General features: G+C 41.4%; 1 protein-coding gene across 1 annotated transcript in view; it reads right to left on the minus strand.

Moving 5' to 3' along the window:
- Nucleotides 1–12,185: 12,185 nt before the first annotated feature.
- Nucleotides 12,186–17,497, minus strand: part of man2a1 (mannosidase, alpha, class 2A, member 1) — a 21,063-nt gene continuing 15,751 nt past the window's right edge. Inside the window, 5 exon segments of the mRNA XM_028600908.1 lie at nucleotides 12,186–12,344; nucleotides 12,859–12,969; nucleotides 15,284–15,478; nucleotides 15,700–15,833; nucleotides 15,915–15,943. Coding sequence (XP_028456709.1) covers nucleotides 12,186–12,344; nucleotides 12,859–12,969; nucleotides 15,284–15,478; nucleotides 15,700–15,833; nucleotides 15,915–15,943 — 628 coding nt within the window.

A 17,497-nucleotide genomic window follows, 5' to 3' on the forward strand; every position in this document is an offset into this window, starting at 1 on the left:
ATAGGCTAAATCGTTTACATCTCTGGTTCACCCCAAAAAAGATAAAACCTTACAGTAATCTCACAAAATGTATTCCATAAGTATGTCATCATGTCAGTGCAATTTAGACAAGTCCAATGGATTCATAGACCCAGAAAACATGTGGTTAGACACCAAGATTACTTGGCTAGGTCAAATAATGAAGGAGTTAGGATATTTTGAGGGCTTCCTGCCAATCTGGGACGCCATCTTGAAAATTACACTTTTATAGTGGTCAAACTTTGGTAAACTTTTAGTATGTTATTAAGGACACCTAATACTACAAAAAAAACAGCTGAGAAACCTTTTGTTAGAATTTTTTTAGGGTTAGGTGTTTTTTTTTCATATATGCAGCCGCCTATTCGCTCTCGCAAGGATCCTGGAGGTTTTTTTTGTGTCTTAGTGACTGATGGGTAAAACAATCTTTGAAATTGGTCCAATATTAAGCAAAAAACAGCTGAAATGTAACACCCAAACCCACCAGACTCCATATAAATAATCAGGAATTTTGTCATCGTAAAACACACTTCATTCAAAGTGGACAGAAACTAAATAAAACTACCAAAAGCCGTCTTGGTTCATCTTTCCACTGTTCCATCAATCACCACTCTGGTTTGGTTGAAATAAAACCTTAATTCACCCATTTACATGTGGAGATATGCTGGCTCTATACACGTTAAAAGTCCTGATTATTTACATGGAGTCTGGTGGAGATATGCTGGCTCTATACACGCTAAAAGTCCTGATTATTTACATGGAGTCTGGTGGAGATATGCTGGCTCTATACACACTAAAAGTCCTGATTATTTACATGGAGTCTGGTGGAGATATGCTGGCTCTATACACGCTAAAAGTCCTGATTATTTACATGGAGTCTGGTGGAGATATGCTGGCTCTATACATGCTAAAAGTCCTAATTATTTACATGGAGTCTGGTGGAGATATGCTGGCTCTATACACACTAAAAGTCCTGATTATTTACATGGAGTCTGGTGGAGATATGCTGGCTCTATACACGCTAAAAGTCCTGATTATTTACATGGAGTCTGGTGGAGATATGCTGGCTCTATACACACTAAAAGTCCTGATTATTTACATGGAGTCTGGTGGAGATATGCTGGCACTATACACGCTAAAAGTCCTGATTATTTACATGGAGTCTGGTGGAGATATGCTGGCTCTATACACGCTAAAAGTCCTGATTATTTACTGGTTATATCAGAATAGGTTAACATGGTTTAATTTTCAAAAAATAGCATATTTTTGTTATACTGCACATTGCTGCAGCTCCTCTTTTCACCCTGTGTGTTGAGCTCTCTGTTTTAGCTACAGAGTGAGACATCTCACTTCTGTTACATCTTCGTCGCACATGTTCAGTACCTAGGTAAGGACTACTAACCAGTCAGAAGCAGAGTATGAGGGCGTAACCTGACAGTACCTAGGTAAGGACTACTAGCCATACCTGTCAAGTATCCCGTTTTGGCCATGAATCTCCCGTATTTTAACCTGCGTTATTAAAAAATAATAATAGCCCGGGCCCGAGCGGAGTAAAAAAAACTAAAAAAAACATTCCCAATCTGAGCACTGTCACTAGCCTCGCGATAACTGCCACCTGCAGTAGCCTACTACAGGTACTGTAGGTGGCAGTTGTCGCGAGGTTAGTGTGTGAGGTCAGATGATGAATGATAACGCGGGGAAAAAAATGAAGAAAAAACACAGAGACGGATGATGGAAGCTACGACAGAGATGGTGCGCTGCCAAAACTTATGAAGGCTTTACTATGCATTCCCCATAGCAATGCAAGTTCAGAAAGGGTGTTTAGCATGGTACGAAAGATTGTTCCAGAGAATAGGATGACGTTAGACAACAGAACTGTACTCTCATGTAAAACCACTCTGGCCCAGCCCACAAATACACTCCTTCCACAACAGTATTAAAGAAGGCAAAGTCTGCAACACATTTGTACAATAACTCACTAAAAGAGGAAAAGTTATGTGAAATGAAAAGAAAAACTGTAAAAGAAAAGCAATATGAAATGAAAAGAATGTGTGGAATGAAAATAAAATGTAAATGTAAAGACAAGCAATGTTATAACTTGTAAATGTTTTCAGCATTCTGCATCAAGTGGTGATTTTAGCTTTCTTGTACACCGGTCTTAAAATGTAAGGGACACTTGAGCCTGGTTGGGGTGGTGGGACTGCTCGCGGTGCAGTGGCGGAAAATTTCCCTTATTTTCAAATCCAAAACTTGACAGGTATGCTACTAGCCACTCAGAAGCAGAGCATGAGGGTGTGCCCTAACAGAACCTAGGTAAGGACTACTAGCCAGTCAGAAGCAGAGCATGAGGGTGTGCCCTGACAGAACCTAGGTAAGGGACTACTAGCCAGTCAGAAGCAGAGCATGAGGGTGTGCCCAGACAGAACAGAGGTAGGGACTGACTAGCTAGGTCAGAAGCAGAGAAGCATGAGGGTGGGCCCTGACAGGAAGCCAGTCAGGTATGAGGACTAAGGACTAGCCAGTCAGAAGCAGAGTATGAGGGCGTGCCCTGACATAGGGACTACTAGCCAGTGACAGTGAGGGCGTGCCCTGACAGAACCTAGGTAAGGACTACTAGCCAGTCAGAAGCAGAGTATGAGGGCCCTGACAGTACCTAGGTAAGGACTACTAGCCAGTCAGAAGCAGAGTATGAGGGCCCTGACATAGCTAGGTAAGGACTACTAGCCAGTCAGAAGCAGAGTATGAGGGCCTGCCCTGACAGTAGCTAGGTAAGGACTACTAGCCAGTCAGAAGCAGAGTATGAGGGCGTGCCCTGACATAGCTAGGTAAGGACTACTAGCCAGTCAGAAGCAGAGTATGAGGGCGTGCCCTGACAGTACCTAGGTAAGGACTACTAGCCAGTCACAAGCAGAGTATGAGGGCGTGCCCTGACATAGCTAGGTAAGGACTACTAGCCAGTGAGAAGCAGAGTATGAGGGCCCTGACAGTACCTAGGTAAGGACTACTAGCCAGTCAGAAGCAGAGTATGAGGGCCCTGACAGTACCTAGGTAAGGACTACTAGCCAGTCAGAAGCAGAGTATGAGGGCCCTGACAGTACCTAGGTAAGGACTACTAGCCAGTCAGAAGCAGAGTCTGATGAAGATCATTCAAGACTCCATCAAGGACACAATCCCTATGAAGATAGATGCAGCACTACCCTCCAGAACCCTTGGATTACAAAGGCAATTTTAAAGTTTATTAAAAATAAAAGTAGGCTTTATAAATCCTACATGAAAAATCCTTCTAGCTTAAATAAAGAGAAATATGTTTCCTACAAAAATAAACAAACGCAGATCATAAGAAAGAGCAAAAGAAGTCATATAGTGGAAGTTTACTTTGCAGCAGGGGAAGAGTTTTCAAAGTTTAGTAAAGTGAAACAAATAAGACGGAACTAAACCATGTTTAGGTTTTTGTATTTTATTAAAAATAAATATATATATATATATATATATATATATATATATATATATATATATATATATATATATATATACAGTGGGGAAATAAGTATTTGACCCCTTGCTGATTTTGCAGGTTTGCCCACTTACAAAGAATGCAAAAATCTACAATTTTAATCATATGTACATTCTAACAGTGAAAGACAGAATCCCAAAGAAAATTCCAGAAAATCACATCATATGAATTTATTAAAATTGATAACCATCTGATGAGGAAAAACAAGTATTTGACCCCTGGACAAACAGCATGTTAATATTTTGTAGAAAAGCCATTATTGGCCAGCACAGATGTCAAACGGTTTTTATAGTTGGTGACAAGGTTTGTGCACATTTCGGCAGGGATGTTGGCCCACCCTCCCTGCAGACAGCCTCCAAATCATTCAGGTTCCGAGGTTGTTGCCTGGCAACTCAAATTTTAAGCTCCCTCCAAAGATTTTCAATCTGATTCAGGTCTGGAGACTGGCTAGGCCACTCCAGAACCTTGATGTGCTTCTTCTTCAGCCACTCTTTTGTTGCTTTGGCGGTGTGCTTAGAAACACCCATCCTACCCATCTCACTGAGGGAAGGAATGTCGGTCCCATGGCCCCGCCCATGCTCCCCTCAATACGATGGAGTTGTCCCGCCCCTTTACCCCCAAAATGATGTTGCCACCACCATTTGACTGTGGGGATGGTGTTATTTGGGTTGTAAAAGTGTTCTTTGCCCTCCAAACCTAAGTTGAGTTGAAAAGTTCTATTTTGGTCTCATCTGACCACATCATCTTCTTCCAGGCCTTCTGAGTTGCCCAGGTGGTGAATGGCAAACTTCATGTAGGCCTGTACATGTTTCTTCTTGAGCAGGGGGAAAATTTCAAAACCAACCGTTTCTTTTGTAACTGTGGTCCCAGCTGCCTTCAGTTGATTCATCAGTTCCCCCTTGTGGTTTTGGGAGATGATCAGGCACAAAGGCAAGATCTTGTGTGGAGGCCCAGACCGAGGGAGGTTAGTGGTGCTTTTCCATTTCCTTTGCACTGACAGTTGGAAGAGCTTTTTCAAAGCCTTTAGATCAAAATCTTGTCCCTGATGTGAAAGCTCTTTGGTCTTGCCCATGGTGGTGATGTTGGATGCTGGTTGTTTGGGTGTTGACAGGTGTCTTTTATACAGGTAAAGGTGAGGCAGGTGTATTTGATGTAGATAATTGGTTCGGATTGGGGCTGTGTCTTAAAGAAAGACTAACTGGCTTGTAGGAGCCAGAATACTTGCTGTTTGTAGGGGGTCAAATACTTGTTTTTCCTCATCAGATGGTTATCAATTTTAATAAATTATATGATATTTTCTGAATTTTCTTTATTCTATGTCAGAATGTACATATATTTTTGCATAAGTGGGCAAACCTGCAAAATCAGCAAGGGGTCAAATACTTATTTCCCCATATATATATATATTTGTAAATATAGGAGCAACATGATTTCACAAAAGGCCACAGCCCAGTGTGGAGTCAGTTCCTCCAATGAGTGAACAGAAACACCAGGCTTATATACATCTTCAGAGTGACAGCACACACACACTTAGATTATTATGACGCTACAATTTTGACAGGCAATCTGATACACATGAAGACAATCAGAGAAATACAAGAGACATCTCGGAGTCATCTCACCTCCTCTTCCCTGTATGACTTTCACCCCCCAGTTACAGCTAAACTGGCATGGGAAAACTAGAGATAGTTTTAGGGTGACCTTGTATCTATATGTTCAGACAAACAGAGCTCACATTACTGTCCAGACTGGATGTCTAACTTAGTTAGAATCAAAATCTACATGTGGGAATGAGAAACTCTCTCAGCATTTGTGAGAGAATTAAAGTAGAAACAAAACTACGGAACTATGGAATTATGCTTAAATGTAATTTTTCCCATTACAGTCATCATACAGAACTCTTACAAGCTTCACAGGGGGACTGCAGCAGGTCATGGAATGTGTTAAATTAAGTCCTCAGATTATTATAGAGCATTATAATGTTTGTCTCTGAAGTAAAGGCTGGACTACACTAGAGCTGTTTTCTGTTGGAGATGGTAAGTCCCTCTGGGGTGGACTTTTTCACTTTGTAAACCTATAACATACACAAAAAAGATATATTACACAATAAAGGAAAGGGAAAAAGCCAAAAAACATAATATGAACACTTTAAACCAGATTTCAACGTTCCAAAATATTAAACATCACAAAGGTGTATGTATGTATGCATGTATCAACTGATAGAAGAATATGTTAACTTTCAGTCTTCTTCAGGGAACGCAGTGATTTTGAAAACTATTTCACTTTTAATAATAACTTGAATTAATAGGGAGAGGCTCAGCCGGCACTCCAAAAATGGCGAGGAAGGGAGAAGGCCCCACTCATGTTCAGGGCTATTCATAGTTTCAGTCATGTGACAGTCGCGGAGACCAGGAGGGCAAAAACACACGGGCAACGCCATAGAGCTGCCGTAGAAGCCTATCTAATCTTCATCATTAACAAGTATAGTTTGTGTTTAGTGTCTCCCCTTAATATTTTATCTCATGCACTTACTGTTGGACTGACACTGAGCTGTAAATTAATGGTCTAACTGGTCTTTTTTTGAGTGAAAATCACTGAAAATTGGGGGAAGAATGGGGGAGAATTGCCATCAGCTGTGTGTTCAGCAACTTTTTAAAAGTAAAACTTTCCATTCAGAATCTTATTGCCGTGCATTTCGGCGTATCGCGCTCGCCATCCACTCACAACGTACCGTTAGCCTGCTAGCTACTCTCTGGCCGGCTCCGAGCCCAAACCAGTGTGTGTGCGGCGTGCCTGTTGTTGTGTTTCCGGTCTAGCTAGATCCGGTGCGGTAATTGCAGTTTTTCTAACATTACTAGTTGTTGCAACAGCACGTTGATAAAAACTACAAGGTTTGCTCGGCCACGATAAAAATCTCACGATAAAAAAAAGTGATGCCGTTAAAATGGGTTTGTGTTAACGCTGTTAATGCGTTTAACTGACAGCAGTAGTTTAAACCGCTCAGGAAAGCTGGAACTTTATTTCGCTTCAGAACTCGAACCTCCTATGGCGCCATTTTGATGCTACCAAGCCATCTTCTCCCGTTAGCATCCCATTCATTCTGACGTCACTTTGACAGAGAATAACTTTACATCTGAAGCGTTTAAAGACTCTATTTCTCCGTTGTTTATTTCTAAAGAAACACGACGATGTATAAAAGGCTCCATTACCTTGTAGCTCACGTTATGGCTCCGTAGCAGACGCTTTTATAACAATAGTCTAACGATTGGGTCATAACCACGAGACTTACTGTCACACAGTAGAGGAATTACCGTATAGTACAGGAGAAGCTCACAGGCAGATTGGACTTCCATTATCTGTTTAGGTTTAATTACTAATGTTAACTAGCATGTTAGTGATCAGTAATTACTAATGTTAACTAGCATGTTAGTGATCAGTAATTACTAATGTTAACTAGCATGTTAGTGATCAGTAATTACTAATGTTTAGCATGTTAATGTTAACTAGTATGTTAGTGATCAGTAATTACTAATGTTAATGATTAAACTAATGTTAACATGTTAGTGATCAGTAATTACTAATGTTAACTAGCATGTTAGTGATCAGTAATTACTAATGTTAACTAGTATGTTAGTGATGATTAGTAATGTTAACTAATGTTAGTGATCTAAGCTAATGTTAGTGATCAGTGAATTACTAATGTTAACTAGCATGTTAGTGATCAATAATTACTAATGTTAACTAGCATGTTAGTGATCAGTAATTACTAATGTTAACTAGCATGTTAGTGATCAGTAATTACTAATGTTAACTAGCATGTTAGTGATCAGTAATTACTAATGTTAACTAGCATGTTAGTGATCAGTAATTAGCCTGTGTCTATGTTATCTCCTTACATATACCTCCACTCTCCGTCTCTGTGAGATTGGGAATGATTGAGATTTCTCTCTCACAGCTACCAGAAGACTTCACACTTTCAGACACGTTGCTCACGTCACATCTACGTCTTCAAGCTCAGCTGGAGGCTGCTCAGTAACACTCAGCCAGCACCGGAAAAGTGAACTAAGTGAACTAACCTCTGAGCCAAACAGCGCCAAATAAAAAAAAAGAAAAGTGCCAAAAAGGGTTTCTGATTTTTCTCGTTTCTGTCGCAGCTCAAAGCTTCTTCTCCTCCGTCTCCACCATATTCAACCTTGGCCTCAAAACGCAAAAAATACGTTGAAATAAATAAATCTTTTTACAGTTTCTGCGAAACTTCCAGTGATGTCACTTCCTGTTTTCAAACCAAAAACCATGAACTGATCGGAGCTTAATCAGTTATTTATAAACTTTGACAGAACAAAAAAGGAAAATTAAACAATTTATTTTGTATTAAAACCTGACATTTTCCCCAAAATAAACAGAAAAAAACATTATTAAATACTTGATATATATAACTTTCAGCAATAAATGTAATATAGAAAATATCAAATATAGAATTTCTAAATAAAACAAATACCCAAAATGATTTCAGAGTTTCCCAAAAAAACTTTCCTTTTCACAGCAAAAACACACAATTACAAAACATTCATTAAAAACATCAATCACACGTCGATCAGATTACCCACAATGCATCATTCTGTATCAAACACAAACAAACCGCAGTAACAGTATCTCTCACATTAAAAACATTAAACTTTGGTCCCTTTTAGTTGCCGTAGCAACAGTTCACACATCACATTTTCAGTGTTTTCAGATAATAGTATTGCAGAGCGACTCTGAAGACAGAGTTTAAAACAACAGCTAGCAACTGCCGCTCTGTAGCAGCTGTTCGAGCGTATGGGGAGTGACGTAAGCAAACAAATCGCTGACTTGGATTAAGCCCCGCCTTCCCGCGGGCTGCAGCAAGACCTACTTGAAATGTCCTGGTAGCAAATTTACAAATCCCACTATGGCAATGCCAAGTCCCGCCCTCTGAAGCAGCTTGAGTGGTTAAGATTAGGATGGCTGATTGGTCAGGGGATAGGACCTGAACATATCGGGTTACGTTACCTTGTGTAAGCATGGACACCTGGCCAATAGCAGCGTGTGAATGCTATTGAAGGGCGGGTCTTGCCTGGCCAATAGTAGCGTGTGAATGCTATTGAAGGGCGGGTCTTGCCTGGCCAATAGCAGCATGTGAATGCTGTTGAAGGGCAGGTCTTGCCTGGCCAATAGTAGCGTGTGAATGCTATTGAAGGGCGGGTCTTGCCTGGCCAATAGCAGCGTGTGAATGCTGTTGAAGGGCAGGTCTTGCCTGGCCAATAGTAGCGTGTGAATGCTATTGAAGGGCGGGTCTTGCCTGGCCAATAGTAGCGTGTGAATGCTATTGAAGGGCGGGTCTTGCCTTTAGAGAACAAACGTAGCTACGTCACGTTCTGGGTCATGTGGTAACTTTCAGGAAGTGAAGTCACGTCTGATTTGAACCCAAAGCGCCATCTTTTTATCAACTTAACTCAGTAGTTTTGGGGTCTAAATCTAACCATACTGGGTCCTCCACAGAAGGATTTTGGGTCATTGCAGAAAATAATCTCTGTGGCAACTAAAGTTTATGATAGAGACACGTTTAGTTCAGATAATCTTTACTAATAAACTACTTTATGATGTTTGAAGGGTAAATGCAATCTGCAGAAGTAAGAAGCTAACGTTAGCTAACGATAGCATGGTCACATGACTTCATCCCAACACCCTCTGAAGTCTCAGACACGTGACAGCTTCACGTAGAACTAAACGTGGTGGTCTGTTAAAGGGACAGTCCCCCTAAGTTCTAAACGTGGTGGTCTGTTAAAGGGACAGTCCCCCTAAGTTCTAAACGTGGTGGTCTGTTAAAGGGACAGTCCCCCTAAGTTCTAAACGTGGTGGTCTGTTAAAGGGACAGTCCCCCTAAGTTCTAAATGTGGTGGTCTCTTAAAGGGACAGTTCCCCCTAAGTTCTAAACGTGGTGGTCTCTTAAAGGGACAGTCCCCCTAAGTTCTAAACGTGGTGGTCTCTTAAAGGGACAGTCCCCCTAAGTTCTAAACGTGGTGGTCTCTTAAAGGGACAGTCCCCCTAAGTTCTAAACGTGGTGGTCTCTTAAAGGGACAGTTCACCCCAACATCTAAACGTGGTGGTCTCTTAAAGGGACAGTCCCCCTAAGTTCTAAACGTGGTAGTCTTTTAAATGGACAGTTCACCCCAAGGTCTAAACGTGGTGGTCTCTTAAAGGGACAGTTCGCCCCAAGATCTAAACGTGGTGGTCTCTTAAAGGGACAGTTCCCCCCAAAGGTCTAAACGTGGTGGTCTCTTAAAGGGACAGTTCACCCAGAGGTCTAAACGTAGTAGTCTTGTTAAAGGGACAGTTCACCCAGAGGTCTAAACATGATAGTCTCTAAAAGGGACAGTTCCCCCTGAGGTCTAAACGTGGTGGTCTTTTAAAGGGACAGCTCATCCCAAGGTCTAAACTACATGCGTCTCCTCTGAGCTGCAGCGGTTTATCAGTCTGGGTAGTTCTGGTGTTCTGGTCTGATCTGTCCCGTGTAGATTACACTCAAAACATCCATTCTTAAAACTCAAAAGCAACGTCTCTTTCCAGAAATGATCATAACTGCGCAGAAGGAAGCTCGGTTGAGCTAACCTGAGCTAGCTAACTGTACAGCTAACCTGGGCTAGCTAATGCTACAGCTAACCTGAGATAAGTAATGCTACAGCTAACCTGAGCTAGGTAATGCTACAGCTCAAATGAGCTAGCTGATGCTACAGCTCAAGTGAGAAAGTTAATGCTACAGCTTACCTGAGCTAGCTGATGCTACAGCTGACTTGAGCTAGCTAATGCTACAGCTAACCTGAGCTAGCTGATGCTACAGCTAACCTGAGCTAGCTGATGCTACAGCTTACCTGAGCTAGCTGATGCTACAGCTCAGCTGAAGAGGACTCCATACAGATTAACAGTGTGGATGACCATGAACTCTCCAGACTGATGAATGAGGGGTAATGCCCGCCGGGGTTCAGCCGTTAATAATTCCCTGATCATGGAAACCTAATAATTTATATTTTCCTCCATGAAACTGCTCCTTATCTCTAAAACTGGACAACTTTAAACCAGTGGTGTAATCTACGTGATACTCAGATATAACCAGTATACTCACTAAGAAAGCTCCAGGATTTAAAAACGCCCAATGATACGTTACAACATACTTTACATTATAGTTTTGACATATTTTGAATTATCTGTGTTGTTCTTCTTCACATAGGCTAAATAAAGGGCTTTCCACCGTAAATTGGTGCATAAAAGTGTCAGAAAAAAATCAGAATACAGTAAATGAAGTCCTTGATAATCCAAAACTTCCCTGGGGAGGACACCCAGACCCTCCCCCTGCCTCCAAGGGCAGATTCTGGCCCATCTACAGTCCAGTATACCCACTACGATACATTAGACTACACCACTGCTTTACAGCCAAACTCTCCAGCCTGTTAACAGCTACCGCTCAGAGGATCAGTGTCTGTTAAACTGGTGTTAGTCCCGTTAAACTGGCGTTAGTCCCGTTAAACTGGTGTTAGTCCCGTTAAACTGGCGTTAGTCCCGTTAAACTGGCGTTAGTCCTGTTAAACTGGTGTTAGTCCCGTTAAACTGGTGTTAGTCCCGTTAAACTGGTGTTAGGCCCGTTAAACTGGTGTTAGGCCCGTTAAACTGGTGTTAGGCCTGTTAAACTGGTGTTAGTCCCGTTAAACTGGCGTTAGGCCCGTTAAACTGGCGTTAGTCCCGTTAAACTGGCGTTAGTCCCGTTAAACTGGCGTTAGTCCCGTTAAACTGGCGTTAGTCCCGTTAAACTGGCGGTAATTAGGGACCGTATTTCAGTCCAGACGAGGGAACCAGAGGAACTCTGTTCAGATTTTAGGTTCGTTGTGTTTACGTGTTTCCAGAGAAAATGTAAAATTATTACACGTTGACCTGAATGTTGATTAAACCGACCTATCGGCTGTAACAAGCAGACATTAAACTTCACCTTCACAGTTTATAATTTATAGTTTTTAAAAGAAGTGATTTCATGTATTTATGTTTGATTGTGTTTAGTTTACAGCCGTCTCCATGTGGAAGTTTATATTCTTTATCTACAACAGTTGAATTATTTGTGTGTATATGTGTGTGTAGGTAGGTGCGTGTCTGTGTGTGTGTATTTTTTACCAATAACTTTTGACGGAGAGTTTTCATCCACAACCGTGGCGCTAATTTTACTATTTCGTCTTTTTCTGATCTACTTTTATTTTGAAAGTGCAGTTTTTAGTGTTGACTTAATTATCCTCTGTATTTATTCTGAGAGTGGATTCTGATTGGCTCTCATCTAATAATCCTCTGTATGTATTCTGAGAGTGGATTCTGATTGGCTCTCATCTAATAATCCTCTGTATGTATTCTGAGAGTGGATTCTGATTGGCTCTCATCTAATAATCCTCTGTATGTATTCTGAGAGTGGATTCTGATTGGCTCTCATCTAATAATCCTCGGTATGTATTCTGAGAGTGGATTCTGATTGGCTCTCATCTAATTATCCTCCGTATGTTTTCTGAGAGTGGATTCTGATTGGCTCTCATTGTATCGCTTATCCAGGAAGCATATTTTTTTAAAACCACAAAAAGAAAAGAAGTCTTTGAAATCTTGCTTTTCAGTTGATTTCTGCGCGGAAAGCGCTGATTTCCATTGGTCGCAGGCGTGACGTCTGTTGCCGGGGAGACTCTGGCTCATCGTGGTCTCGCAGCAGAGTGAGTCCAGACCTCCGGAGGGAACCGAACCTCAGAGGAGAGAAAAGATCGGCCAGATTCACCTGGGACACAGACACAGGAAATACAAGTCAACGTCTGAAACAAACTGATTAAATACATAATACAACTATTCCATAAAATAAATATAGAAGAACTCATTTTAAAACATTTTGATATTGACAAAATTTAAAAGTAAAAACAAGTTATTTAAAAAAGGAAAAAACGTGTGTGTGTGTGTGTGTGTGTGTGTGTGTGTACGTGTGTGTGTGTCTGTATTTCTGTGTGTGTGTGTGTGTGTGTGTGTGTATATGTGTGTGTGTGTGTACGTGTGTGTCTGTGTGTGTGTGTGTCTGTGTGTGTGTGTGTGTGTGTGTGTGTGTGTGTGTCTGTGTATTTCTGTGTGTGTGTGTACGTGTCTGTGTGTGTGTATGTGTGTCTGTGTGTACATGTGTGTCTGTGTGTACATGTGTGTCTGTGTGTACATGTGTGTCTGTGTGTACGTGTGTGTGTGTGTGTGTGTGTGTGTACGTGTCTGTGTGTGTACGTGTCTGTGTGCGTGTCTGTCTGTCTGTTCACCTCCTCGTGCACGCTCCACGTGCACTGCAGTTGCGGCTCGGGGGCGGAGCTACAGTCGAAGCCCTTCCTGTGGAGGAGGAGCGCCACTTCCTGTGATGGATTATCTGCTTCCTGTTCAACACAAACACAAACAAACTTTCATTGGTTTCCAAGTTTAAAAACACGTTTCAATTCTTTATATATTTTATTTCCACGTGATGGTTTCCTACACTATGTATCACTACTTGTATCACGCATGCGTTGAAACACGGCTACATTTGATCTTATTCATTATGCATTTCATGGCAGGTCTGTTTTATGAGGAGATTTAAATGTAGTACTTATTAAATGAAGTACTTACTAAATTAAATACTTATTGTGACTGATCCAAAACTGCATATAGACATCCGTGTACTAGGCCTCGGCCACATTATTATCTGTGTGACATCATGTAGTGTGGGGACGATGTGATGTGTTTAAATGTATCTTACTCTACTTTAACCCTATGTTGTCTTGATCTCCAGCAGTGGAGGAAGTATTCAGATCCTTTACTTAAAGTAAACATGTCAGAATGTGTGAGAAGTCTCCAGATATGATACAACTTTATTGTCAGCCAGGGCGGAAATTAGTTTTGCATCTCTGCGTAGCTCGTATAAAGAGGACATAGACTTAAATGTGTACATAATAGATTACACATACAGACATATTTAAAAAGGAACACGCCAACTTATTGGGAATTTAGCTTATTCACTGTAACCCCCAGAGTTAGACTAGTCCATACATACCCTTCTCATCTCTTATTGGTCCTTTATCTTATTCACTGTAACCCCCAGAGTTAGACTAGTCCATACATACCCTTCTCATCTCTTATTGGGACTTTATCTTAGACTTCCATACATACCCTTCTCATCCTTATTGGGTTTCAGACTAGTCCACTAGTCCATACCCTTCTCATCTCTTATTGGGACTTTATCTTATTCACTGTAACCCCCAGAGTTAGACTAGTCCATACATACCCTTCTCATCTCTTATTGGGACTTTATCTTATTCACTGTAACCCCCAGAGTTAGACTAGTCCATACATACCCTTCTCATCTCCGTGTGTGATGTAACTCTGTCTGACGGCTCCAGCGGTTTCAGGCCAGCACAGATCCTGCAGGTGACTGGATCCAGTAATCCTACTGCTCCCAATAAGTGACAAAATAACACCAACATGTTCCTATTTACATGTTGTGATTTGTATCAAGTCTGGCGTGTACAAATAACAAGGTCATGAGAGACACAGCCGTCTTCTAACAGTAAACAAACCGGGAACTATGTTCTCAGGCGGAAGAATATAATACTTGGGCGGGGTGATATGCTGCAGCAAGCCTGTCTGAGAATATGGTTCCTGGTTTGTTTACTGACCAGAAAAAGATGTCTGTGTCTCATGTTCGTTGTTTTTGTGCGCTGTGACTCTATAAATCACAACATGTAAATAGGAACATGTTGGTGTTATTTTGTCACTTATTGGGAGCAGTAGGATTACTGGAACCAGTTACCTGCAGGATCTGTGCTGGCCTGACACCGCTGGAGCCGTCAGACAGCGTTACAGCACGCACGGAGATGAGAAGGGTATGTATGGACTAGTCTAACTCTGGGGGTTACAGTGAATAAGATAAAGTCCCAATAAGAGATGAGAAGGGTATGTATGGACTAGTCTAACTCTGGGGGTTACAGTGAATAAGATAAAGTCCCAATAAGAGATGAGAAGGGTATGTATGGACTAGTCTAACTCTGGGGGGTTACAGTGAATAAGATAAAGTCCCAATAAGAGATGAGAAGGGTATGTATGGACTAGTCTAACTCTGGGGGTTACAGTGAATAAGATAAAGTCCCAATAAGAGATGAGAAGGGTATGTATGGACTAGTCTAACTCTGGGGGGTATAGTGAATAAGATAAAGTCCCAATAAGAGATGAGAAGGGTATGTATGGACTAGTCTAACTCTGGGGGTTACAGTGAATAAGATAAAGTCCCAATAAGAGATGAGAAGGGTATGTATGGACTAGTCTAACTCTGGGGGTTACAGTGAATAAGATAAAGTCCCAATAAGAGATGAGAAGGGTATGTATGGACTAGTCTAACTCTGGGGGTTACAGTGAATAAGATAAAGTCCCAATAAGAGATGAGAAGGGTATGTATGGACTAGTCTAACTCTGGGGGTTACAGTGAATAAGATAAAGTCCCAATAAGAGATGAGAAGGGTATGTATGGACTAGTCTAACTCTGGGGGGTATAGTGAATAAGATAAAGTCCCAATAAGAGATGAGAAGGGTATGTATGGACTAGTCTAACTCTGGGGGTTACAGTGAATGAGATAAAGTCCCAATAAGTCGGTGTGTTCCTTTAACAACAGGATAGATGGATGTATGAAGGAGTAGATGAAGAGAGAGAGAAGAGGTTACCTGAGTGTCCTCCAGCGTCCTGAGGTTCAGCAGGTGAATGTCACACGGCAGCGATGAGCGGAGCGGCAGGAAGGGGCGGAGCTTGGGCAGCTGGCTGTCACTCGGGGCAACCATGGTGATGGGGGGGTGGCAGAGGGAGAGCGAGGTCAGGTGGGCGAGCAGAGACAGGTGTTCTACTGAGGCTCCTCCCACTTCCTGTCACACAGAACAAACAGAAATACAACATGTAACAAAGTCAGTCTGGGTTTTTGGAGAAATGGATGTAGTCAGCTGACACACACAAACACACACACACACACACATGCTCGCAGACACACACACACACGCACAGACACACACAAACACACACTACGTCCCTCATATAAGCCCCTCCCCTTACCTTAGCCCCTCCCCATCACATTAGCCCCTCCCCTTACCTTAGCCCCTCCCCTGCGGTCCTCCAGCAGCAGTGTGAACAGACTGGCTGTCAGCTTGTTGTCGGTGACCCCCTGACCCAGGCCTCGGTTATCATCCTGCTGCAGCCGCCGGTCCAACACCAGCTCCAGCTCACCTAGAGGTCACAGGTTACAGGTTAGAGGTAACAGGTTAGAGGTAACAGGTCACAGGTTAGAGGTCACAGGTTAGAGGTCACAGGTTAAAGGCCACAGGTCACAGTCACAACTGAACAGTTTGGTAAGAGGTCTTTCAAACTTAAAATCAAGTTACAACGAGACATAAAGTCAACTTCCAACCACAGAGTTAAACTGCTGAAGACGGTCTGCTGGTGAAGATTAATAAATCTTCTTGTTTTCTGTTTTTACTAATGAGGAGTTCCTCAGGGAAGGGTCCTGGGGCCTCGGTTGGTTCTATTAAAACTGATATAAAAGGAAACTGTCCTACGTTAAGGCTGCTTTCACAGCTGACTTGTTTAACCCTCCTGGTGTCCTCCCGTCTAATCTGACCCATTTTCTAAAAGTTTCAGAAATTTGAGCTTCTATCAACCAAAATGTCCAAAAAAATAACGTGGATGGTTTCCTACAACGCTCTTCACAAGTTAAATAAATGATCAGTTCACTACTTTCATTGAATTTTGGCGTTTTATTCAATTTTATAGCTTTTGAAAAAATTATTGTAAAAGAACGTTGAAAAAAGTGACAAAAATGTCGGAAAAAGATTCGGAAACCTGGGGTAAAAAAAACTAAAAAAACTGACAAAAAACCTCGGAAGTAGTGACAAATAAACTCAGATAAAAGTGACAAAAGTGTTGAAAAAGATCAACGTATCATGTCAGCGATTCAATTCCATATCTCGATGCATTAAATCCATGTTTCTATTAAAGCCATGCAGGATATTTAATTCATAGCTTTTCAAGCTTCAAAAACCAAACATCCTGCAGAGCTCTAATACTAAATAACTTGGATACATAAAACTATACAGCACTGAGCTCATGGCACCTCCTGAATGTGCCAAACATACCAGAATATGTAAACAGAAATGTTGTTAGGCCTACATTACATAAACAGAAATAATCGATTATGAGCCGGCCGATTATCGATGCAGCATCGTCCATGTCCACGATTCCATGCATCGATTATTTGATTAATTTCAACGCCTCTAATACACATCACAAAAGGCTGCGATATATCGTGATAGACAAGAAAATATCAGTGGAAAATTAAAGTTTAAAAAAGATACTGCCATTCTTTTTTAGTGCTGCCTTTTTATATTCAATTAAATGTTAAATTTGTTCAATAAAATAATGTTTCCTTTCGTTTTTTTTAAACTCAAAAGATCATTTTTTGTATTTCAGCAGAATACTGACAGCAGCAGAAAAGCAGAACTGAGTACACTTTAATATTTGTCGTTATCACGATATTCAACAACCTTACAGCATATTTTCCTCATATCGTGCAGCCCTACTCTGGTCCACTTCATAACGCACTCTCTGTTCTCTTCTAAGAGCTCCAGAGTCCCTTTACCCGACCCAGGAACATTATCAGACTCGCTCTGCTCGGCTTTTACTTCCTGTTCCACGTAGTGGAAAGTTATATCAGTCATACTGATGTGTGCTTTTTCTTTCATATATTATCTATTACTGCATTATTTATTTATATTCTCATCACTTTATATGTATTGACTTAATGACGTTACATCCATGTTACAGTCTTTACAGCATACATACAAACTAGGGATCGACCGATATGGATGTTTTAGTGCCGATACCAATTTTTCTTT

This window comes from Perca flavescens, chromosome 16 (assembly GCF_004354835.1).
Source record: "Perca flavescens isolate YP-PL-M2 chromosome 16, PFLA_1.0, whole genome shotgun sequence".
NCBI classification, from domain to species: Eukaryota; Metazoa; Chordata; class Actinopteri; order Perciformes; family Percidae; genus Perca; species Perca flavescens.